Below are 26,698 nucleotides of genomic sequence, written 5' to 3'. Positions count from 1 at the left end.
AGTGATCTTGCTATGGGGACCTGAACTGCCAGTGCAAGTGCAAGTTGGGAAAATAGAGCCAGAACATGTATTTTACTTGCCAGAACCTCAGTCATCTATACTATAGTGATTAATATGTGAGGAAAATTGCAGTTATGGACTACAGGAGTATATATTCACTCTCAGGCAAGAAAGAGACTGAGAACTGTGTACAAAATTAAACTTTGGTTATTAGCTCTCCTCCTTTTTATAATGATTAGCAGAATGGAAGCAGCAAAGGAGGAATAGAGTGCTGGGATCTGAAATCCTGAGAAGTGAAAGATAACAGCAAGGGAAATAAAAGAAGCCTTGGGTCATCAGGCACATGGGCTATGATGGCAGTAGAAACATAAAAAATCTCATACCATTCCCTTTATGGAATTATTAAAAGAAGAGTTTCTTAATTTTTAATTAATAATTTCTTAATATTCAAAACACTTAAATGATCTTAGTCTGAAGTCTTTGTACTTCATTTAAAAATTTTCCTTGTCTGAAGTCTTTGGACTAATGTGAAAAAGATTTGGGTAAGGGGTAGTGAGGTGACTCAATGGATAGAAAGCCAGGCCTAGAGATGGAAGGTTCTGAGTTCAAATCTGGCCTCAGACACTTCCTAGCAGTGTGAGCCTGGGCAAATCACTAAACTCCAAATTGCCTAGCCTTTATTGTTCATCTGCCTTGGAACCAATACTTGGTATTGATTCTAAGATGGAAGGTAAGAGTTAAAAAAAAGATATGGGTAGTTGTATTTCTTTAATGATCAGTCAGTTCTTACTTAATGCCTCACTCTTTGCTCTCTCCAAATCAGTTACAGAAAGGATTCCTTTCCTCAAGGAATTAGAGCAGAGATCAGAGAAGGTCAAGAAGTCCTGGACTTGAAGGGATGAATGACCTACTAAGGGCAATGCTGTTCCCCTGTCTGGAAGGTTTTAGGATAATTGACCAGAAGCATGAAGGGTCTTTGATTACTTAGGGCCATTTGTGACCAGTGAGCAAAGAGGCTTTGAGAGGAGTGGTCCAAGAAGGATTGAGTAAGACCATTGTTCCTTTAAATGAAATCGAAAATGAATCCCTAATCACACTTTCTTTGTTCAAGATTTTTATCAGTGTAACTTCAAAGTGTCTTGTTAACCCAAGACATATTACCTAGAGACATGTCTGATGGTATAAGAAGACTTTGGCAGTTTGGATATTATTTTTTTTCCTCCAAGCTAGAAATGTTTGGCTTTAAAAAAATGATACATTTTTAAAAGGGTTTCTGGCATGCTTGTGCCTAAGGCACAGAGTACAGTGTGAATGCTTTGTTTTCTTCAACACTATTACTAGCTTTCAAAAACATAACTATGGTAGCTCAGCATGATGCAATAAATGCTGCTCATAATGATCCTAAATGATAGAATAAAAGTGAAATTATTTTTTTCTATATTCTTTTTGGGAGGAAATGTGGCATAAGTGAAATCCAGGGAGCTCTGGGTTCAAAGGTCCTATCTCTGACACATACTTTGTCTTTTGACCTGGGACAAGTCATTTAATCTCTTAATTTTCCAAGAAACTTTCTTTTCCTTTTTCTTTCTTTTCTTCTTTGCTTTGTCTTCTCTTGTTTTCTTTTCTTTTATGAACCCTTACCTTCTGTCTGAGACAGAAGAGTGGCAAGAGCTAAGCAATTGAAGTTAAGTGATTTACCCAGGGGCACAAAACTAGGATGTTTCTTAGGTTAGATTTGAACCCAGGTCCTCTTGACTCCAGACCTGGTGCTCTATCCATTGTGCTATCCAGTTGCCTCTCCAAGAAACTTTCTAAGCCCATCAGTTATAGATTAGTTAATGTTCTAAGCTGGGAGAAAGGGTTTCCTTACCTGTAAAATGACAGATCTGGACCCAAAATGTTCCATTTTGTTGCTGTTGCTTACCTCTTAATCCTAGTTACCTTGTATTGATTTTACATGTACTTTCTATGTATGTATTTATATGTGCACATTTTGTTTCCTCTCAATGAATGTAAGCTTGCTAAAAGAAGTTGTTTCAATGTTGTCACTGTATCCCCATCTTTTAGCATAGTGACTTATACATGTTTAGTGACCTTTCAGTTGTATCTGACTCTTTGTGAGCCCTTTTGGAGTCTTCTTGGCAGAAATACTGTAGTGGTTTGCTGTGTCCTTCTCTAGCTCATTTTACAGATAAGGAAACTGAGGCAAGAAGGTTAAGTTACTTGCTCACTTGGACATTTGTTAGGTATATTTCCATGGGAATTTCTTTATTCATAGATTGTAGTAGGTGTCTTCTGAGATCCCTTCCAACTCTAAAAAGTTTGTGATTCTGTGATTTCTTTTGAGTCTTGAGTTGCCTACTGGACATGTAATTTGAAATGCTTACAGGGCAGTTGGAAATTTATGATTATAGCTCTAGAAAGACACTAGGGCTAGATACATAGATTTAGGAAGACTGAGGAGAGACCAGATAGGTAGAAGGGGACACAAGAGAACAAAACCTAGAGAAGAAAGAGTATCCAGGAGGAGAGGGTCAGCAATATTAATCAGTTCCATGAGGGTAAAGAAGAGAAAAATTAAGAAAAGGCCATCAGATCTGTTCATTAAAAAGTCACTGATAACTTTGGAGAGAACAGTTTCAACTGGGTAATGAAGTCAAAAGCCAGAATGTAAAGAGTTGAGGAGTTAAGGAAAAGAAGCTGAAGAAATGGTATAGACAGCATCTTCTAGGAATCTGGCAATGAAAGCAGAGAGATATCGAATAACAGCTTCTGGGGATTGTAGGGTCTAGTGAGGATTTTTTCAAGATGAGGATTACTTGGATATGTTTATAGACAGCAAAAACGGAATCAATAGCTACAGAGAGATTGTAGGTAAAAGAGAAAAGAGGTATAATTATGGGTATAATTTATTAGACATGACTAGAAGGAATGCACACAGTAAGAGGGGTTGGCCTTGGCCAGGAGAAGAGTGATCACTCCATCACAGACTGGAGTAAATAGGCAGAATGAAGGATGATAAGAAGTTATAAACTCTGGGAGCTCATAGAGAATGGTCTCAGTTTCCTCAGCAAAGTATACCACAAGGTTTGGACAGGGATGGATCATGTGGGAGGCTTGAAGGGAAGGGAGAAGACTTGGATAACTCCTTTGGGACTTGGGGTATATAATTAGGAAGAAATAAAAGGATTGTCTTGCCATGGAGAAGGTCCATTTGGATGAGATAATACAAATTTGTAGATACCCCATTAGCTTGTTGCACTAGTTCTTCCAGCTCCATTTAGGGGCATACGAATAGAAGTGGAGAAGGTAGATGGATGAAGTATTCCTGGGCTGAATGAGCATCAATGGTGTAGACATGAAATATAGTCTTGGGGCTGAAAAGAGAGGAATGTAAGGCTAGGGCAGGCTGAAGGCCTGGGAGAGTTTAGAGAATGGAGGGATTGGAGGGCCTGGTAAAAACAGAGCTTAGCTTTAGGAGGGTAAGGCAAAGGGAGAGTAGGGGGAATTTGGAATTTCTGATTATTCGGGCGAGTGGACATTTGTTATATGCAAGTGTCAGTCATTTACACTCTTCTCTGACAATCTAAAGATAAATGAAATATTCAAAACATTATCAGCTTTCAAAAATAGCAGTTTTAAGGAAATTAAAGCACCATGGGCTATAATTAAACTCTAAAGGAAAATGAATTTTTATGCCTACCTCAATAAATATAGTGTTTTAACTTTCCCTTCAATTCAACCCAAATATGAATGTCTTTCTGAAGCTGTATTTATAAAACACCATTAACTCACAATAGCATTTTAAATCACTTATACCAAAATTTTTATTAGCATTAGCTATAGTTTTGTTTTATTCTAATTCATTTTTATTATTACCTGCAATTAGGATAGGATATCTGTTCTTTATAAGAAAACTCATCAAAAAGGAGAAAGACACTGTATCTCTAGTAGCAAAATGATGATTAAATTCTATAGTGTCATTAAACTTCAATATATTATCCAGGGATGTGCTAGAACCAGAATCTGGACCTTCTAGATTTAAAAAGAAAAAAGAAAAAAGAAAAAAAGTGATTTTGGGATACATTTTAAATCTGTATCTAAGGAAAAAACCCACAAACACAATCTTTAAATGTTGAAGCAATTTCAGAAAGATTCGAAAATAGTTAATGCATGAAAGAGACAAAACTGAAATAAATTATTGGAAATATCTGCTCCTGTCTCGGACCCTATACTATTCTGGTGAGTTTCTCTGATCAAAGGCATTTCTTCCTGGTGCCCATCCTCTGTCCTCAAGCCATCTGTCTCTTTGGCCCTTTTGCCACTTGTACCCTTGGTAGTTAATTAAAGTGTCATCGCCAGCCTATTTCTCACTGCCAATTGTGATCTTTCCTAGCAAATAGTGAAGAAGACATACCTGCCCCCATTTCATAATTTCATAAATTATCAATGCACTAGAGAATCTATGATGGTTCATAACTTGCCTCACTCAGAGAGTTTCCAGGAATAATGCAAGCTTATTAGAATATAACTTTTTTTTTAAACCCTTGTACTTCGGTGTATTGTCTCATAGGTGGAAGATTGGTAAGGGTGGGCAATGGGGGTCAAGTGACTTGCCCAGGGTCACACAGCTGGGAAGTGGCTGAGGCCGGGTTTGAACCTAGGACCTCCTGTCTCTAGGCCTGACTCTCACTCCACTGAGCTACCCAGCTGCCCCTAGAATATAACTTTTTAAACATATCCAAGTATAAAATAAAAACATCTCAAAAATAAGTTTATTATACAGAGATATCAAGCAATTTTCTATAGATGTATTTCAAAACTTTAGAGTTATTAATGTAGCCTTCATGGACAAAATTTAAAAGAAAAGCTAGGTGAGGCAGTGGAAAGAGAATGAACCCAAGATCTGGAAGAATTAAGTTCAAATCAAGACACTTACTAGCTGTGTGGCCCTGAGCAAGTCACTTAACCTATGTCTACCTCAATTTCCTTATCTGTAAAATGAGGATAGTAATTATACTTGGGATTATTGTGAGGACAAAAAGAAAATATTTGTAAAGGTATTTGTAAACTTTAAAGCACTACATGAATGCAACATATATGTATAATCACAATTAATCTTACTTTCAACTAAACGGTCTGAAGGAGGAATTAATTCTGACCAAGGTACGAAATCACAACTCTGTAAGTCCACAAAGTAACCAAAGACAGAGCGTTCTCCCATTGGCAAACGGATGCCTAAAAATATTCAAAAGAGAGGGGAAAAAAGTAAGAAAAAGGATTACAGGATTATATATCTAGTGCTGGTAGGGCTTTTGGAGATCATCTAGTCCAGGGGTCGGCAATGTATGGCTCTTTCTGCAGGAGTCATAAAGTCAATTTTTTTCAGGCGCTGTTACAGGCGCGCACACTGTGAGCACTATACAGCTCTCACGAAATTACATTTTAAAAAATGTGGCTTTTATGGCTCTCACGGCCAAAAAGGTTGCCGACCCCTGATCTAGTCCAACCCACTCTTTTTACAATTGAGGAAACTGAGGCCCAGGGAGATAAGTTAATTGCCTAAGGTCATATAGGTAGCAAGCATCAGAAATAATATTAACAATACTTAGCATATAGTGCCTATTGTGTGCGAGGTTACTGTGTTAAGTACTTTATAAATATTATCTCATTTGATTTTTACAATACCCCTGGGAAATAGGTATTATTATTATCTCCATTTTACAGATGAGGAAACTGAGGCAAAGTGAAGTTAAATATTTTGCCTCAGAAAGTGTCTGAGGAAGGCTTTGAACTCAGATCTTATTAAGTATAGGCCCAGCACTCTATTCACCTGAGCCATTCTAGGTACCCCAAGTAGGATTTGAACCCAGCATCTTCTCAGTCCAAAGCATATACCTTCCCCCACTGTGATATATTTCCTTCAATGGTTCATTTATGGCATGAATTTTAGGAACTATAAGAGATATATTTGAAAATGACTTTTTATTACATATCTTATTCTGTAACATAAATAATGTTAATCAAATAATGTATATAAAGTACTTTGTATATCTCACAGCATTATAAAAATTACAATGGTTATTAATGCTTATTTAAAATAATCATTATAATCAAATCAAATAAATATTTATTAAAAGTATATCTTTAGATAGTGTCATAATAATAAAACAAAATATTTTAAATTTAGTTTGTATCTAAAATTACTACTTGTGAATTTGATATGTATTTTAGAAAAAGTTTGTTCGCTTTTATTAATTCAGTCAGCAGTCATAATTTATCAATATCTATTGTTTTAAAATGTTTAAATTCATTTTTAAAAATAATAGTGTTGTTTTCCATAGATTCAGAAGTAATTACCCTTTTATCTGGAAAATAATTCCTTTTATAAAGTTTTGTGGTTCCTGAATTTTTCAGAAATCAGATTTTCCACCATCTTGCTGGTCATATTGAAAATGAATTTTTTTATAGCGAACCATTTATAGTCATAAAATTGACTAAAAGATACAGAGAATATAAGATCTCACTGCACTTATTTGTTGATTGTAAAATAGAATTTGATTTTTTTAGGGGAAAAACCAAGGTCCAAAGGCTTTTGTCCAACAAGGTTCCTAATATACATATTAAAATCAGGGGACATCTGAGCAGCACAGTGGATAGAGCATCAGGCCTGGAATGTGAAGGACCCGAGTTCAAATCTGGTCTGAGAAACTTTGTAGTGTTATGACCACAAGCAAGTCACAACCTCGATTGCCTTTCCCTTGTTACTCTTCTGAGTTAGAATTGATACTATGCTATTTATAATTGATACTATTTTATATGAAATTTCTTGATAAGTATGACTATAGAAGTAATTCTTCAATAATTTTCTCATAATTAATATTCAATGAAATGGCTTTGTATTAGGATGAAACTAGAGAAGCAACAGTAGTTATTTTGCTAGTGTGTAAAGGAAATTTCAATCCCCCCCTCCCTGGGCTGTTGACCTACTACCCGCATCCCATTTTGTGTGCCTTCACTGCTTGAATGAACGTGAATGCACAGGCATACGTGTAGAGATGGTGAATAAAAGGGTGTGGCACAGAACTGTTATAGGAAATATGTAGATAGGATTTATTACAGATAGTATAAAAGCAGACCCAGCAAAACCAGGCAGAAGATGAACATTCCGAACCTGGAATTGTTGGCAGGGGCTAGTTCACAGAGACTGGTAAAAAGCTGGCAGTTTTGCTTTGGAGAGTGAATAGTGGAGCTGGAGGTTTTGGCAACTGATCAGCTAGCCTGTGGACTTATATTGGGATCTTGGATAGTGGAGCTAAGCTTGAATTCACTGAGAGACCTTCAATCAAGGTACTAGGTGAAGTTAGTTGTTTTACTGGGCTGGTGGACAACCATGGTAAACCCTATTCTCCCTAGCCCTTATTGGATTAATTTGCTGATTACCTGGAATTTCATGAGACATGGTCCATTTTGATACCATCCTGAGAAGTGCTCTGTGAGATTCCCATTCTCCCCTGCCTTAACAGCCCTGCCTAAGCTGTCTGCTTCATATTTAGTGTTAGAGAAGCCATTTCCCCTATCCAGCATTCTAACAGCTGGCCCATAGACTTAAGATGACAATTGATCCTCTTACCTCATTTCATGCCCTTGTTAAGTATTAAAAAACCTTTTTATAAACTTCCTTGACTTTTCCTTCCCAGTCTACAAGAACCCACTGATAATTTAAACTGTTTCCCTGGCTGTGTTTGGTTTCTGTTATTTGTTGTTTCCCCAGTTTAGTGTGATAGTTTGCTACCTCTCCCAAGTCAGCTGTAGGCTACTTTTACCCAAGCTGTACTGGTGTTTCCCCATCTAATTCCCTACCTATATTCTTATTCCCCAAGTTACATATTTCAGGACCCAGGGGTTTCTACTTCCCTGGATGCAGTGCAAGAGGCAGATGGAAAGTCATGAAGGAGGATCAGTACATGGTCAGACTTAGAGTAGAAAAAATAGACTTTAAACCTATACCTATCTGTTTCCTTTATTTCAAATGATTATTAATAAACACTATGGAAAGTTTGGGGCAGAAAGAAATAATGATCATTCCATTGTGGAATTTGTTATTGAGAAGTAAAGGAAATCTGGACACAGTTTTCTATGTATCCTAGTTTTTGGCACAGCAGATTTCAAAGGGTTCAGAGAAAAGATATGGAGGACCCTTGGGAATAAAATGCAACAAGACAAGTCAGCTCAGGAGCTATATTGTTCTGATGTTTTAGTCTTGTCTGACTCTCCATGACTCCATTTGGAGTTTTCTTGGCAAAGGTACTGGAGTGGTTTACTACTTCTTTATTGGAATCATTTTTATAGATGGGGAAAGTGAGGCAAACAGTGTTAAATGATTTGCCCACAGTCATCCAGCCTATAAGTGCCTGAAGTCGACCTTAGACTCAAGAGCATTTTTATCCATTGTGCCACATAGCTGCCCCCTCCAGGAAGTATGGGAGATGCTTAAAAATGAAACTCTGAAAGCACAAAGAGAAACAATTACAATGAAGATTATGGTTTGAAAAGTCCCTTGTGGATGCACAGGGAAATGATCTGTCAACTTATATTTTAAAAACAAAAATATAGAAGATCGAAGCTAGGCTTGGTAACAATAGATGAATATGAGTGTGGCCAGGTGCTGTATACATAGTGTCAGAAATGCTAAAAGTCAAAATGAACTGAGACTTGTTTGCTTACCTTTTGTTTTAGAATTGATACTAAAGTATTGGTTCCAAGGCAGAAGAGAGCTAGATATAGTTCCAAGAGCCAGATAGGCAAATGGTATTAAGGGGCTTGTTCAGTGACACACTCAAATTTGAACCCAGGCCCTCCTATATCCAGGTCTAGCTCTCTATCCACTGAGCCACTTAGCTGTCCCTTGATCTAAGACTTGTGAGGAAAACAAAGGATGATAAAACAATTTTTAAAAAAAGCAATTTTGGGAGAAAAAAGAGGATAAAGTAATAAGCTTCTTGTTTGAGAATGAAGAGATAAGTTCCATGGGTTGAGCCAAGATGGTGGAATAATCCTCAGTACTCTGTGTCACCATGAGAATCCTCCCTGACCAATGATAAAAATATTACCATAAAACTAATATAGGAGTGAAAGAACCAATAAGGAAACAAAGTGAAACAACTTTCAAGAAAAGAAAAACCCAAAAGGAAGGTAATGAACATCTGGGGTACTGAGGTAAGAGGAGAGCAGACCCAGCAAGAAGCTGTAGCAAGGAGGAAAAAGCAAACCAAGAGTGAGCCACAACCCCCAACTCACATCTGCTATCCAAGGTTCGGGATCCTATGCCCAAGCCAAATTCAGACCCAAAGACCCTGCCTCACTGAAGAGAGGTACAAGCCAACCCACCTCCCTTGAAATTTCAAACCTGTGGAGAAGTCTGGAGCCCCAGCCCAGGGAATTCTAGTCTGGGCTTGGGGCAAGGACTTAATTCACTCTTTGGGGTGGATGATAGTACTAAGTACTAAGTACTGATCTTTTTGCTTAAAACTCAGGGTGGGCAGAGACTCTAGGGCAGGAGAATCAAGGGTATGCCTAATTGGATCAAGTACACAGTGAGACCAAAAACTTGAGACTGATTTTGAGGCTAGATTTGATCAGTCCCTGACCTGATCAAGATCAGAGTGAGATCAAAAGCTTACACCTAAGTCTGAAGCAAGTCTTTAAGCTATCAGCATCACAAGGGTCAATTGAATCAGCAGAGGGAGGGATTCTCAGCCCTCAGACCATCACACCATCCCCCCCAAGCCTATATATAATTAGGAAAAATGAACAAACAACAAAAAAAGAACCTAACTCTAAAAAATGTTTATGGAGACAAAGAGCAAGGTATAGTCACAGAAGGAGACAGTGAAAGCAAAGGAAACATACCCAAAGTCCAAAAGAAAAATATGAATTGGAATCAGATTCTGGAAGAACTCTAAAAGGACTTCAAACACCAATTAAAAGAGGCAGAGGAAAAGTGGGAAAGAGAAATGAAAGTAATGCAAGGAGATAGAATGAAGGGATGACACTGACAGTAGAGAGGTGGCAGAATTGCTCATTTATTTTCCCTGAAAAGGAGAATGAGCTTTACATTTGTACTATTATCAATTATATTTGGCCAAATTCCAACCATAGATTTTTCTACTCCCATCATCCATCTCCTTCATTCCTATTAATATACTAAGAGTGAGCAGGGCTAGATAATGGGAATTAAATGACTTGCCCAGGGTCACATAGTTAAGAAGTGTCTGAGGGCAGATTTGAACCCAGGACCTCCCATCTCTAGGGCTAACACTCAAACCACTTAGCCATATGATTGCTTTCTTATTCATATACTTCTGAACAGAACTTGAGTAAGTCATGAAACTACTCAGAATGGGTCTACTTATGTTATCTTATTTCAACAGGGCCCTCAATTTATCAAGACAACTCTTTAATTCTTTCCTAACTGATTCTTTATTTCACATATCATAGTAGCTATTTCAAACTTCATCTTGCCTTATACTTCCTAGGATACTTTCCACTCTCTCAGAAAAATATTTTACATTATGTCATTAAAAACAACTGAGGTCATATTCCAGAAATTCCCTTTTTCTTCCCTTTACCCTATCTCACGTCCATATGTAATAATTTCTAATTATTTCTTCTTTCATTTTAATCTCTGATGAAGAGATGGTCCTTCTCCTCATGAAGGTCAACCCCTTCTCTCTCCACACATAACTACTAGCTTAATTTTTCTTTCTTAGATAATTGCAACAGGCTTCTAATTGATATTTGCTTCAATTCTCTCCCCACATCAATCTCTTCTCCACTTAGCTGCCAAAGTGATTTTCCTAAAGCACAGGTTTAACTGTATTAAGCTCCTTAAATTAAATAAGCCCTAATAGCTTTCTATTAACTCCAATATCAAATAAAGAGCCCTTTGTTTAGCATTTAAAATTCTTTAAAAACTGTTCTTTTTCTATTTTCCTAGTTTCTTCATAATCTATTACCTTCCACAATTCTACAGGCTAGTTATTCTGGCCTCGATTGATGCTCCCTAAACAAGATAGTCTATCTTTCATCTTTGTTCCTTTTTCATTGTCCATCTATTACTCTGGGAAAGCTCTCCTTCTCCTCGGTTTCTTAGAATTCCTAATATCCTTTAATATTCCACTTACATGCCATAGTCCCAGGCCTCCTATTGATTTGCCTTTCATCTTCTCTATATGTATGCTATATGTGCCTATTAATTTACTGTTGTCTTCCCCAAAAGGATGTAAGCCTGGGGAAGACTAGGGGGATAGGAAGAACATGATAGTTAACCCTAAGCTATTATGGAAGAGAGAGAAACAGGTGGCAAACAGGATGATTTATACTTGATGTCAAGAAAAATATCCTCACAATTAAAGCTGCCAGCAAATGGAATGGGTTGCTTCAAGAAATGGTGGCCTTGTCTTCTTTAGGGGTTTCAAAGCAGAAGTTGTTTGATCACTTGCCCTGGGTATGTTATTGGAGTACTTTAATAGAAAATCACTTTTAGCTCTCCAATTTTGTGATTCTGTGATGAAAAGGTTCCACCCATTCCTGCTCTACCCCAACTTTTGCTCAATTGGGAGAGAAATTTCACATAAAAAATAAAAAGACCATTTCCCAGAACTAGAACTATCTCCCGGACTGGATCATCTGTGATAAAGTTTCCATGTGGTATGACTCTCTTGTTCCCATGGTTTCAATGATGATCTCTAGGCAGAATTTTACCAGCTCTATCTACTGAGCCCTAACCTCTCTCTTAACCTCCTAATTCTAGCACCAGCAACTGTTCTTTGGACAAATGGATGTCCCACAGGCATCTAAAGTTCATCATTATCTAAAACAGAACTCATCCTTTAAGCTAAATTCTCCCCTCTTACCTACTTTCCTTTTTCTATTGAGGGCAGCACTGTTCTCTTAGTTACCAGGCTTGCAAATGTGGTGTCATCTTCAAATTCTAACTCATATTCACCCCAGACACCCAGTTCGTTGTCTTGTTTTTGTTTCTACCATCACAATATTTCCTGTATAGGTCCCTTTCTCTCCACTCACATAACTACCATTCAAGGAAAGAAGGCCCTCATCATCTCATGCCTAGTCAACTACAAATGTATTTCTCGTTGGTTTTCCTAACTCAAGTCTCCCTATACTTTCTCCATTAAGATGCCAATGTGTTTTTTTCTAAAGCACAGGTTTAGCCATATGATCTCCTATTTTATTGAATAGACACAACTCCAGTGTCTTCCAATTACCTCCAGGATCAAATATAAAATGTTCTGTCTAGTAGGTAAAGTTCTTTTCAACCTGGCTTCTTCCTACTTTTTAGATTTCTCATACTCTACTACCACCCTCTCCCCGCACCCCACATTTTTAAATTTGGCCATTATACTCTCCATGTCCTCTATGATCCATCCAGGCACAATGGTTTACTAGTAGTCCCTCACCCCCAGTCCACTCTCCACTGCCATGTCACTCTATATCTTGACTCTATCTTTGAGAAAGCTGCCCTCAGTGCCTGGAATGCTCTTTTTCCTCATTTCAGCTTCCTGGCTTCCCTGGTTTTCTTCAAGACTCAGACTCTAATTCCATTCTGCAGCATGCCTGTCTTGTTCCTTTCCTCCCTTTCCTGGTCTATTGCAACAGCCTCTTCTCAGGTCTCTAACTCTAACCTCTTCCCTTCCAGCCCACCCTATATTCAACTACCAGATTAATCTTCCTAAAGCATAGCCCTAATTTAAGAACTTCTCTCCCCAAAACTTTTGATTATTTCACATTGCCTATAGGATGAACTCCAAACTCTGAAATCTAACATTCATAGCTCTCCACAATTTATATTTTTGCTTTATATATGTATATTCTTTCTATAGTCCTGCCATACTGTAATTCTTTATTCTTTAAACATGCTTTGAATTTTACAACTTCCATGACTATGTTCTCACCATTCTCTCTAGCTGACTCTCTTATCCCTTCATTTTAAGTTGTTGGAATATTTTAAAAACCAGCTCAAATATTCCTTCTTTCCAAAGAAATTTTCCTGATCTCATATCTTGGATATGATCTATCCTGACTTTCAATTGAATCCATAACATTAGATTGGCAAATCTTTAATTGTACCTTCTGTAATCGCCCTTATTTTTTGGATACATATTATTCTCCTTGAGCTTCCCTCCAAAATTTTGTCTACTCCTTAGGTAGGTCACACTTTGTGTGACCTACAGTGCATAGCACCATGTCCTATATAAAGTAGGCGTTTGTTAAGTCTATATAGAATTGAATCAATTTCTAAGCATTTAATAACTGCCAGCTAGGTGCCAAGGACTGTGGTAGGGAGTAGAGATACAAAGACAAGAGTGAAACAGTCTCTACCTTCAAGATTTTTATATTCTTTTGCACAGACACTCTGAATACAAAACAGATAGAAGGTGATTTTGTCAGGATGGCCCTGGCAGCTAGGGGGATGAAGAAAGGTCCCCTGTGGAAAGTGAGTTTGAGATGAATCTTGAAGGAGATTGGGTATTCTAAGAAGGAGATGTGAGGAGAGAATGGTTTTTAAAAATGAATGGAGATGAGAGGCAGACATCATGAGGGAAGCATAGTCAGCTTAGCTCAGCCTAGCTGAAGAACAACCTCATAGGTATAGTAGATAGTGTGAAGTATTTGGAGTCAGAGAATGATCTAAGTTGAAATTCTACCTTAGGCACTGGCTTGTGATCCTGGGCAAGGCATTTGCCATTAACTACTGTCTGCCCCAGTTTTCTCGTTTCTAAGATGAGGATAATAATAGACCCATCTCCCAGGGCTATTGCGAGTATAAAATGAAATATGTAAAACACTTTGCAAACCTTAAAGCACAATAAAAATGTTAGTTAGCTATTCAGAGCGTGTAAAGGGGAGTAATCTATGATTAAGTTGGAAAGGTAGGCTGGGTTGTGAAGGATTTTTACTTCTAAACAATATTTTATATTTGATATTGGAGGAAATAACAACATTAATGAGTAGGAAAGTGACATGGTTAGTTAGCTCTGTGATTTAGGAAGATCATTCTGGAAACCGGAGGATGGATTGGAGTTTGGAGAAACTTGAATGAGAGAGGCCAGTGAGGAGGTTATTGAACTAGCCAGGCTAGAGAGCAGGAGAACCAGAAATAGAGTGTGAGCTGTGTAGGTGGAGAGAGGAGGAGGGATGTGAGAGGTGGTGGGTAGAAATGATAAGATTTGGTTATTGACTGAATATAGGGAATGAGAGAGAGTTAGAAGTCTGGTGTGACAATGCGGTCTTGAATGAGGGTGACTGGAAGGACAGATTCAACAGAAATTGTGTAGCCTGGAAGATGGTTAGGTGTTTTGGAGAACAGGAAGAGTATAGAATGTTTTGGATATGTCGGGTTTCAGATGCCTGCTGGACATCTAGTTTGAAATGTTGACTAGACAGTTGATTATGTAAGACTAAAGCTCAGGAGAGAGACTGAAGTTAGATAGATTTAGTCCTGGGAGTCTTTTGCAAAGAGATAATAAAGCTCAGGGAAGACAGAGTATAGAGAAAAAAAGAGAAAGGGGCCTAGGATAGAACGTTGAAGAACACCTACAATTAGGGGGAATGATATGGATGAAGAATCAGCAAAGGAGACTGAAAAGAAGTGGCCAGACAGGGAGTAGGAGAACAAAGATGAAATGATGTCAGAAAAACTCAGAGAAGAAAGAATTTGTAATTTTGGAAGAGAGTAGTTGCAAATGACTTTTGAGCTCAGAAACTCATGGATCCACCTAAAACTATATTCTTATCATGATTTTTTCCCCTGGCTAATAAGATGCAAGATGGTGTCAGTGAACTGGGAGATCATTTGTGACACCTTGGTGTGGTTCAGTTGGATTTGTGGCAAATTGTTCCTGAAGATATCTTCCAAAATGTTACTCCCCCTTCTATATTGCCAGCTTATAGCAGTCAGACAAGCTGCCAAAGACTGACATGAATCTGAAAGCTATGTAGCTATTTAAAAATTTTTTCCTTCTTTCTTAGAATTGATACAATTATCATTTCCAATGTAGAAGAGTGGTAAAGGCCAGGTGACTGGGGTTAAGTGACTTGCTCAAGGTCACACAGCTAGGAAATGTCTGAGACCAGCTTTAAACCCTACATCCCATCTCTAGGCCCAATTCTCTCTCCATCGAGCCACCCAACTATTCCTGTAGCAGGTTTGTGTCAGAATTTTTTTTAAAATAGAAGATTCAGATAACGATCAGGAGATTAAATCTAAGCAAGTTTTGTTCAATCTTTAAAGTTTTTGATGGGCAGAAGTAAAATATTATTTTAAAAACTGGCTACCAACTTTTATTATCTTGTTTGGTGTCTCTCATTATCATTTGTAAATAATAGTTCATCATATTTATTCATTCAAAATCCACAGGTGACTGCCCTACTTTGGCATGAGGCAGACATTTACTTATGTCATTAGCACTCCCTGTAACTATCTGATGATTTTTAATTAGCTGAAGATGAGATAAGATATTTATTTAGGAAATTTATATAATTATTGATTTTCTCACATTTTTGTTCTTCCTATTTTAAAAGGAAAAAATTACTAAAAAGAAGTAAAATGAGTAATTGTAATAATTTGTTTTGGAGAAAAGAAAATGAAAGGCATTTTCCTTCTTTCAACAAAGAGATAAGGTACTACATGTAGAGAATTTGCATTTAGTGCCTGTTGTGGCCACTCTGTTGGTTTGTTGATGAGACTAGATTTTGAGCTAGAAAGGACCTTGTAGGTCATGAAGTCCAATCCCCTCATTTTTGTTTAACTAAAATAAAGAATTTTAAAAGATATTTATGGCCAAACATAAACAGATTTGTACTTAAGATTTAGAATCAATTGAAAACAAAGGTCAAATGGCATGCCTTTTCCATTTTGATTCTGTGCATAAGAACATACCATATGGTGGATCTCCTTCAAACAATTCATGAACAAGGTTGTCAAAGTCATAGGTTGTTTTTCGGAGGGTTGCCACTCCATACCCTGAGCCAAACAGAACATCATCTTCGTGTTCATCTTCACGTTTCAAAATTCCTCCAAAAGCCCAAGTAAATGCAAATACAAAAATCTTATCAAGCATTATGCATAATTTTTCAGGATATCTCTGAAGAAACCACTTTGACTCCTCACGATTGAACCTTTTTTTGAAAGAGGTACTAAAGTAAGGAATGAAAAGATTGGGAAGCAGAGAAGGAATGAAAGAATGATGAAGAAATCAGCTCACTAATTTACTTAGATATATACTTCTGCTTAAAATATCATTATTAAATGTTTATGTGGAATTAAAAAAACAAAGTATAGTTATAAAAACTTAAGGTTCAGCAATTATTTCTTATTCAAAAGGTAACATATTACAAAAAAGGAATATTTGAATCTTTATGGTTTTATTTCTTTTGATAACATTTGCAAATTTTGGATTTTCTTTTCTTCTAAGATGAAACTTGATTTTTAAATATACAAAAATGAGGCATCTGTGATTTTTTCATTTCCAATAAAGGGAATTCCTGCTGTTGAAATTCTATCTATCAATAAATGTATGACCCCAATCAAATCGCATACCATATCCCAGTGTGGGGAGGGAAGAGAGAGGTGGAGATGATTTGGAAAACAAAATGGCTTAGTGAGTTGAGTCCTAGGAAGTTGCATTAGGCATTAACAAATTAAGCACCTTGCCCAGGATCCCAGAGCAAGACTCAGAGTTGGGATCTTAATTCAGACCTTCTACAAGCTCATGAACTCAGTCTACTAACCCAAATCTATACTGATTTTTAATGGTTTTTATGTAAGAAGATAATAATCAAGAAAAAGCCACTAATTTTGAACTTCTTTTTCTTAGCTTATAGAATTTCAGCTGGTAAGATGATTTTAAGGTCACTTAGTATATAACCTTTACCTGAACAGAATTCTTCCTACAAAAGACTGTAGAAAAGGTCATCTAGTCTTCTTTTGAGAAGTTATAGGTCATGAAAACGTGTTACCTTGTTATTTTATCAACATAAATTTTCTTTACATTATGCTGTCCCTTATTTCTTTTTTCCTTTTTTTACATCTCTTACTTCTTTCCTATTTATTTTTTGGTTTGATTTATCTTGATCTAATAGAGGAAGGTTAATGTCTCCCACTAGTATAGCTTTACTATCTATTTCCTCCTTAAGCTGCAATAGTTTCTCCTTTAAAAATCTGGATGCTATACCATTTGGTGTATACATGTTGAGTACTGATATTCATTTTCTATGCTACCTTTTATTAGGATGTAATTACTTTCCTTATCTCTTTTGATCAGATTTATTTTTACTTTGGCTTTGTCAGATATCATGATTGAGACTCCTGCCTTCTTTTTCTCAGCTAATGCCCAATAAATTCTTCTCCAGCCTCTTACATTTACCATGTGTGTGTCTACTTGCCTCAGGTGTGTTTTTTGTAGACAACATGTAGTAGTATTTTGGTGTTTTTTTAATTTTTAAATTTTTCATTTAATTAATTTAGAATATTTTTCCATGGTTCCATGATTCATGTTCTTTCTGTCCCCTTCTCCCTCCACCCTCCTAGAGCTGAAGAGCAATTCTACTGGGTTTTACATGTATCATTGTTCAAAACCTATTTTCATATTATTAATATTTGTGATAGATTGATCATTTAAAGTCAACATTCCGAATCACATCCCCATCAAACCATGTGATTAATCATATGTTTTTCTTCTGTGTTTCTACTCCCAAAGTTTTTCTCTGGATGTGGATAGTGTTTTTTCTTATAAATCCCTCAGAATTGTCCTGTATCATTGCATTGCTGCTAGTATAGAAGTCCATTATGTTTGATTGTGCAACTGTATCTGTCTCTGTGTATAATGTTCTCCTGGTTCTGCTCCTTTAGCTCTGCATCAATTCCTGGAGGTCTTTCCAGTTCACATGGAATTGCTTCAGTTTACTATTCCTTTCAGCACAATAGTATTCCATCACCACCAGATACCACAATTTATTCAGCCATTCCCCAATCGATGGACACCCATCATTTCCCAGTTTTTTGCTACCACAAAGAGCACAGCTATGAATATTTTTGTACAAGTATTTTTCCTTATTATTTCTTTGGGGTACAAATGCAGCAGTGATATGGTTGGATCAAAGGGCAGGCATTTTTTTAAAGCCTTTTGGGAATAGTTCCAAATTGCCTCCCAGAATGGTTGGATCAGTTCAGAACTCCACCAGCAATGCATTAGAGTCCCAATTTTGCCATATCCCCTCCAACATTTATAACTTTCCTTGCTGTCATATTGGCCAATCTGCTAGGTGTGAGGTGGTACCTCAGACTTGTTTTGATTTACATTTCTCTAATTATAAGAGATTTAGAACACTTTTTAATGTGCTCATTAATAGTTTTGGTTTCTTTATCTGAGAACTGCCTATTTATTTCCCTTGCCCATTTATCAATTGGGTAATGGCTTGATTTTTTTTGAACAATTGACTTAGCTTCTTATAAATTTGAGAAATTAGACCTTTTTCAGAGGTTTTTGTTATAAAGATTTTTCCCAATTTGTTGCTTCCCTTCTAATTTTGGTTACATTGGTTTTGTTTGTACAGAACATTTTTAATTTAATGTAATTGAAATTATTCATTTTACATTTAATAATATTCTCTATCACTTGCTTGGTCTTAAATTCTTTTCTCTCATAGATCTGACAGATATATGTTCGCAGGATTTTGGTTTTTAATCCACTCTGCTCTCTGCTTCTGTTTTATGAGTGAGTTAATTTCATTCACATTCAGAGTTATGATTACCATCTGTGTATTCTCCATCATTTTGATTTTCTCTTTTAGTCTTGCCCTTTCTTCTTTCATTATTTTCTTCTACACCAGTGTTTTGCTTTTAATCAGTCCCTCGCTCCTCTTCCCCTCTATTTTAATTTTTTCCCCACTCTCTCCCTTCTCATTCCTTTCTTATTTTTCTTTAAGGTCTATTAAACACCGCCCCCAAACCTTTCCCTCCCTTTTAATACTTACCCACCCCACTTCCCTCCTTCATTATTCCCTTTCAACTTCCCTATAGAGTAAGATAGAATTCTATTACCCAATAGATCTGGCTGTTCTTCCTTCCCAGAACTGATTCCAATTAGAGTAAGTTAAGCATTACCTATTATCACTCTCTTTCTCCCCTTCTTATTATAGTATTCCCTTCCCCCTCCACCATGTGCCTCATTGTGCCTCTTTATGTGGTATAATTTATCCTATTTTTTCTTCCTTCAAGTTTCTCTTAGTACCATCCTCTTTTTTGTGCCTTCCTCAAATTTTTTTACATATCATCTTGAACAACATAAAACCATAACTTCAACTATGAATAATTTTCTATCTACTATGATGATGAAAACAATTTTTAAAAGTTACAAATACCATTTTTCCATATAGGAATATAAACAATTTGACCTTACTGAAGCCCTTAACATTTCTCCTCATCCCTCCTTTTTGTTTACCTTTTCATATTTCTCTTGAATTTTTTATTTTGATATCAAATTTTCCATTTAGTTCTTGTCTTTTCTTTAGGAATGCTTGGAAATCTTCTATTCTGTTAAATGTCCATACTTTTCTCTGAAAGTATATAGTCAGTTTTGATGGGTAGGTAATTCTTGGTTGTAGACCCAATTCTCTTGCCTTCCTGAATATCACATTCCAAGGCTTGTGGTCCTTTAGTGTGAAGGTTGCCAGAACCTGTGCAATCCTAAGTGGGACTCCTTGCTATCTGAATTGTCTCTTTCTGGATGTTTGTAATATTTTCTCCTTGGCCTGGAAGTTCTTAAATTTGGCTATAAAATTCCTTGGTGTTTTCTTTTGGAGAGTTAACGTAGGGAGCGATCTATGGATTATTTCAATGCCTATTTTGCCCTCTTGTTCAAGAATATCAGGACAGTTTTCTTGGATAATTTCTTGTGATATGATGCCAAGGCTTTTATTTTGTTCCAGGTTTTTTGGTAGATCAATAATTCTCAAATTGTCTCTCTTGGATCTGTTTTCTAGGTCAATAATCATTTCAATGAGATATTTCATGCTTCCTTCTATTTTTTCATTCTTTTGATTTTGCTTTATTAATTCTTTCTCTCTTGTGAGATCATTAGCTTCTACTTGTCCAATTCTAGTCTTTAAGGACTGATTTTCACCTATAATCTTTTGAGTTGCCTTTTTGGTTTGGTCTATCCCGCTTTTCATGGCTTCCAGAAGGTCAGTTCTGTCCTCTGATTTGCTTATTACTTCATTTTATTTCTGTGCCTCTTTTTCTATATGGGCAATTTTGTCTTTTAAGCTGTTATTTCTTTTTCGTATTACTTTCATTTCTTTTTCCCACTTTTCTTCCATTTTTCTTCTATCTTTCTTACTTGGCTCTTGAACTTCTTTTTGAGTTCCTTGAGAGTTTGTGACCAATTTCCATTTTTGTGGGGGAAAGTTTGGATGGGTTTGCTTATTAGTCACTTTCTGCTGTTGCTTCTGTATTTTGCTCTTTTTCTCCATAGAAATGATCCAGGGTCAAGAATTTTTTTTTGCTGCTGCTTATTCCTTTTGCCACTAGTATATTGGGATTCCTGCATGTTGAATGCTTTCTTAGCTTCTGTCTTACAGGGCTTTGCCTTGGTAATATTTTCCCTTCCCAGTCAGAAGCACAAGTGAGGACAAGTAAGGGATGTTTTTGTGTAGGGTGCTTTAAAGTGTTTTTCCCTGAGGCTATCTTTCCAGGCCCTGATGCCTTGGCTGTGTCTAGCCCTATCTCTGCCTAAGCTCTGCACTGTCCTCTGCTGCCCAGGCTCCATGTTCTTCAGCCTCTGGTCTCAAGTCTTGCTGCCAAGGCCTTGCACTGCCCTCAGGGGTAAGTTTATGGTGCTTTCAGCCAGCCCCTGAGAATTTAGAGATTGCCCCAGGCCTCACTGTGACTCTGGCATGGTAAGTGGTGTGGGAGATGGGTGATCAGCTTGTCCTTTGATAAGTACAGGTTTGCCCCTTATAGCTTGGGAATCCACAAACACTGCCTATCTTTAAGGCTGATTCCTGCAGGAGAGCCCCTTTACTTGTCTGATTTTGATTTTTGTCCTTTTGAGATGCTTTGTAATAATCAGTTGGAAGGAGATTCAGAAGGTTCCTGCTACTAAGCTGCCATCTTAGCTCTGCCTCTCCTCTCAACTATTCTTTTAAAGCACAAGTCTGAACAAATCACTTTCTTCCTTGAGAATCTCCAGTGACCATCTGTCACTATGCTTTAAAAATGAAACTACTAAATAACCTGGAAATGGATTCTTAGTTACATAGATATTACAAAGGGTTTCAGATTGGTTAGTGTTTCTTATAAAGGTTCTTCAAGTTATTCAAATAATTAAAAAATGATTCCCTAAATCCTTTTTAAAAATCCCTACCTTATGTCTAAGAATCGATACTAAGTATCAGTTCTAAGGCAGAAGAGCAATAAGGGCTAAACAATGTGGGTTAAGTGACTTGCCCAGGATCATACAACTAGAAAGTGTCTGAGGTCAGATTTGAACCTAGGACCTGGAACTTCAGCTCCAGACTTGGCTCTCTATCCACTGAGCCACTTATCTGTCCCTCTTAATTCGTTAAAGCATGCTCCCGTTTCCTTTTTTTTAATGGATCAGTTCTTTGGTGTACTTTTTAATGTAATCCTTATTTAATCCGTATCTTTGAATGATTCTAAAATGATCCATTATACTGATATTTATTAACAAGTATGACTGTATATAGCACACATGGAATATATTACATAGAAAACAAATACATACTGGTTAACAATTATAACTATTTCTAATAGTTATCTAATTTAAAGGTTGATCTTTGTAGGGGTAAGCTACAACCAGTTTGTATAGGCTCTAGAGAGCCTATTGTTAAATTTTCATTGTGAGCAATTACATATAAGAAATTTAGTAATGTTACAATCAGGGCTTGATTTATTGTTTGTTTTTTTTAAACCCTTAACTTCTGTGTATTAGTTCCTTGATGGAAGATTGGTAAGGGTAGGCAATGGGGGTCAAGTGACTTGCCCAGGGTCACACAGCTGGGAAGTGTCTGAGGCTGGATTTGAACCTAGGACCTCCTGTCTCTAGGCCTGGCTCTCACTCCACTGAGCTACCCAGCTGCCCCCATTGATTTATTGTTTTTTAATTGTCTAAACTTCAGAAAGTGATGGAGAAGATGCTAATAATGCAGATTAAACTTTAAAATGTGGTTATGCATATATTTCTGCTCCTCTTATCCCACTCCAGCTGGTTGTTAAATATTTACTAGCACATCTTTATTTATAAGCAAAACTGATATTACTGTCTCAGGACTTCATAATAGGTGACAGTGAATAAAATTCTTCTCATGTGGCCCTAACAGCTTCATTTTCCTACAATACCAAAGGAGACTGGGCATCATTTGATGCACTACAATTATAATTTAATACAACAGTTAATGAGATTATTTATTAAGATCCTAGGACAGCTAGGTGTCATAGCAGATAGAGTCCTGGTTACTGGGGTTAGGAAGACATAACTTCTTGAGCTGAAATCTGGCCGCAGACACTTGCTGGCTGGGTGGCCCTGGGCAAGTAATTTAATCTTTTTTGCCTCTGTTCCCTCATCTGTAAAATGAGCTGGGGAAGAAAATGGCAAATCGTTCCAGTATCTTTATCAAGAAAACTCTAAATGGGGTTAGGAATAGTCAGACATGACTGAAATGACCGAACAACAACAACAACGAAGATTATAGTAATCTCAAAAAAGTTCATTATGATTTATTCCTTTCTCATGAAGAGATTCCAACCCAATGAATTCAAACAATACTTATTATAGCAATCATTAGGCTTAATAATTGAAAGATTTCTTTGATAATTATACAAATGCCTGATAAAACTATGGTAAACCAATTTGAAATAGATGCTTTGAGTATACTGATTCATCACAAAATAAATCTATGACTGACCTTTTTTTTTGTCTCTCCTCTGCAGGTCTATATTGAACAGAATATTTCATCGTCTGTACTGGAGTTAGATCCATCTCAGTAGCTGGAAAAAGGGATAGAAAAACATTGTTTTTTAGCAATCAGATTTTCCATTATTTAAGTTAGCAAAGCAAAAACGGTTACCATTTAAATTTCAAAATGTGGTGAAATTTGTAAAAACCACACTGCTCTAGATTTGCCTTTTCAGACTGATAAAGGAGTTAACAAGATGACCCAGTAGTCTTCATGGGGAAGTGAATATTTCTTTTCCAGCTGTCTACCTTTTTATACTCATCCAAAGAGTGTATCTTTCTAGATTACAGAGTGAGGTACTTAAGAAGTAAGTGCTAGGCAAATGGTGTGATAATTTATTTTTCATATATTATATTAAATCTTGTATCAGACCCCTGAAGTAGAAAGGTCCCACTTCCTATATATTAGGCAGAATTACTATGTAGTCCTGTGTCTGGGGTCTAGGTTGGAGATCGTATCCAATCTGCTGCTTTTTGCATTTTCTTTGTTCTTAGGAATCCCCAGGAATGTGTTACTTTCATTGATTCTGGCTTATAGGAAAGTTTTAAGGTGATTCTTTTCAAGAATAAGACAAAAAACACCTGTAGGGATGGGGAAGGGTGGATAGTTTGATGAACCATCTCTTAATTAGTTGTTTGCCAATCTAAGAAGTCTTAGGATGTTTAAGGGAGGGATTGAGTAATGAGGTCAAGATTCAGGTCACTTGAGAAGGACATTGACCTTTATGTCACTTTGTTGTTTATGATGCTAGCCTAACCAATAAACAGATATAATCAATACACTGATATTTTTCCTGCAAGATCAGTCTCTCAAGATAATTTTAATCATAACAGGATTAAGTGACTTGCCCAGTGTCACACAGCTAGGAAGTATCTGAGACCAGATTTGAAGCAGGTCCTGGTGCTTTGTCTACTGTGTCACTTAGCTACCCCTAGATATATTCTTTAGGACATAAAATGCTTTCCTTCATTTCATAGCCTTTTGGTTCCAGATCACATTTTGCTGGAATGACTAGCCATTTCTTTACAGTACAGTAGTTTTTCCTAAATTGTGGTTTTTATGCATCCTTGACATTCCATGAGAAACTGTAATTATTTTTCTCTCACAGCTCACTACAGCACTAAGGAATGGGCTGAAGTATATTAGCAAGTCAGCCAGCAGTTAGTGCCACAGTTTGGCTATAACTAAGATTTTATATATATGTATAATGTTATATTATGCACTATATATCATACAATATTTATTTATTTAATTTATATAGTTAGCATATATTTATTTTATATTATATATTTAAATATATAATTTATATATAATATATATTTTAAAATATAATATATAATATATTTTATATTTATATATAATCTCAGTTATATATTTACATATATAATTAGATATATATAGATATAGATATAGATGATGGATATGATAGATGATATATATTATTCTGATACATATGCTAATGTATATTTATAAAACTGATAACAACAATGATGATAATGATAATAAAGGTAACATTTATATACTCTCTATTATATGCTAGCTATTATATATGCATATATATGTAAAATTATAGCTATTATGCTATATATAAAGCAAATATTATATACATGTATATTATATATATAAAATATGCTATTATAGAGACTGTGCTAAATTCTTTATAATTATCTCATTTGGTCTTTACAGCAACCTTGTTGTTTGGGGGGAGGTAGGCGATATTATCATCCCCATTTTACCGATAAGGAAACTGAGGGAAACAGAGGCTAAAAGATTTACCTGGGGTCCCACAGCTAGTAAGTGTCTTAAGGCCAGATTGGAACTCAGGTCATCACCTGATTCCATGCCCAGTTCTTTATTTACTTCACCACATAGCTGAGGTGTTTCACATTTGCCCCTTTTTAAAGTTCTTTCGACTTAGATTAAGTTTAGGGTTTTTAGAAATCATGATAGAAGATAGAGTTCAACCTACAGGTTTCCCCTTGGATAGAATTTTGATAACGTGGGACCATGGGACCAATAGTAACAGGAATGAGTCAACAGCATGCAATTGAGTTATGTAATATCTGATATAAATCACTGAGGGATTCTCTTGGTCATTTATTCTGGCCCCAGGAGGGGTCTTTTTACCACTGCAAAGTGAAGAAATTAAGGCAAGCTTCTGAAAAATCTTATTCTGATCAGATGAATTTTTGGTTCTCCATTTCCCCCTAAAAGGAGGAAACTTCTTTCCTAGTCTATATGTCTGTCTTATTATCTTGTCTGTGTTTTCATACCTTTGTGGAATGTAGGATTTCTAAAGGAGACAATGCAGTCAGCCAGCAAGACGGCTAAAGTCAAAGAGTTTAGAATGCTAGGAAAGATGAAGTTTCAAACGTGAAGCAGTTTCCCTAGTAAGCAGGATTAACTTCTCCAGATCAAAAGGGGGAAAATTGTGCGAAGTTGATGGAATTAAGATGGCAAGTGGTTAATTGTGAGAACTGAGTGAACCACCCTGATTCCATCTTTTGACTCAATTATGGGGCTAGCTGAGTTCCCATTCTATTCAGTAAAGGACCTAGTCCAAATTCTGCCTTGTGAAAACTATTCAAATGCGGTCATTAGGGGAAATTTTATTGCATTGTTTGAACCTAGTTCTGCTTGGTGGGGAAGCTGGACCACCTGTACTTTCTGTTTAGAGCAGTGGTTCCCAAACTTTTTTGGCCTACCACTCCCCTTTCCAGAAAAAATATTACTTAGCCCCCTGGAAATTAATTTTTTTTAAAATTTTAATAGCAATTAATAGGAAAGATAAATGCACCTGTGGCCATCACCACCCACCCTGGATCGCTGCAGCACCCACCAGGGGATGGTGGTGCCCACTTTGGGAATCAGTGGTTTAGAGACTCTTAACTAAGGACCCAGGTTATGTTGCCCAGAAACACAGACAGATCCTAAGAGTGTTAGAAGGAGTTTTCTGTACTGATCAATCAGTTATTGTTTCCATGTTCCTTTTTTTTGACACTTAAACTACAGTTTGTAACCTGGGTCCTTTTTGTAACTCTGTCTTATGATGTAATTTTAATTTGCCATAGAAACCAACTAGCTGGCTTACTGCTTCTCCTACCTGCACTACTTCCTCACATTTATAACATAATCTCTTCTTCTTCCCCTACCCCCATGGTTAGAGTTCTGGGTCTGAGTTAGGAAGACCTGACAAATCACTTCTGCTGTGTCTGACTCAGTTTCCTCAATAAAAATGGGCATGATATTAATAGTTATATCCCAATATTATTGTGAGAATTAATATATATTTAATATGTTCAATATTTAATAAAATGAAATAATATTTACAAAGCACTTAGCACAGTGCCTAACACATAATAGGTGTTTAATAAAAATGTCACTCCTTTCTTTAGAATAAAATACTTCCTTATGATAAATATACTCAAGCAAAATAAATCAAGGCCCTAGTGACATCTGACAATATATACCTCATTCAGTGGCTATTGGCTCCCACTTCTCTGCCTCCACTGAAAGCCTCACTAGTCACTAATCAGAATTCTGAAGTCTTTCAATGTCTCCTTTTACATCGAGGAGAGATGAATAGAAAATCTTGTCCCTACCACTATCACAATTTTCCTTTGGGTTTGGGACAATG

At 36.6% G+C, this 26,698-nt stretch overlaps 1 protein-coding gene across 1 annotated transcript in view; it reads right to left on the bottom strand.

The window, feature by feature from the left end:
* The window catches only part of DNAH14 (dynein axonemal heavy chain 14), a 374,871-nt gene that overhangs the window by 139,568 nt on the left and 208,605 nt on the right, over positions 1-26,698 (bottom strand). The window contains exons 40-43 of the mRNA XM_044674970.1: positions 23,011-23,092; positions 15,965-16,221; positions 5,125-5,238; positions 3,880-4,035 (exon numbers count right to left, since the gene is read on the bottom strand). Coding sequence (XP_044530905.1) covers positions 3,880-4,035; positions 5,125-5,238; positions 15,965-16,221; positions 23,011-23,092 — 609 coding nt within the window. The remainder of the gene's footprint in view (positions 1-3,879; positions 4,036-5,124; positions 5,239-15,964; positions 16,222-23,010; positions 23,093-26,698) is intronic.

Source organism: Gracilinanus agilis, chromosome 4 (assembly GCF_016433145.1).
Source record: "Gracilinanus agilis isolate LMUSP501 chromosome 4, AgileGrace, whole genome shotgun sequence".
Lineage (NCBI taxonomy): Eukaryota > Metazoa > Chordata > Mammalia > Didelphimorphia > Didelphidae > Gracilinanus > Gracilinanus agilis.
This window is presented reverse-complemented; position numbering and strand designations above follow the sequence as displayed.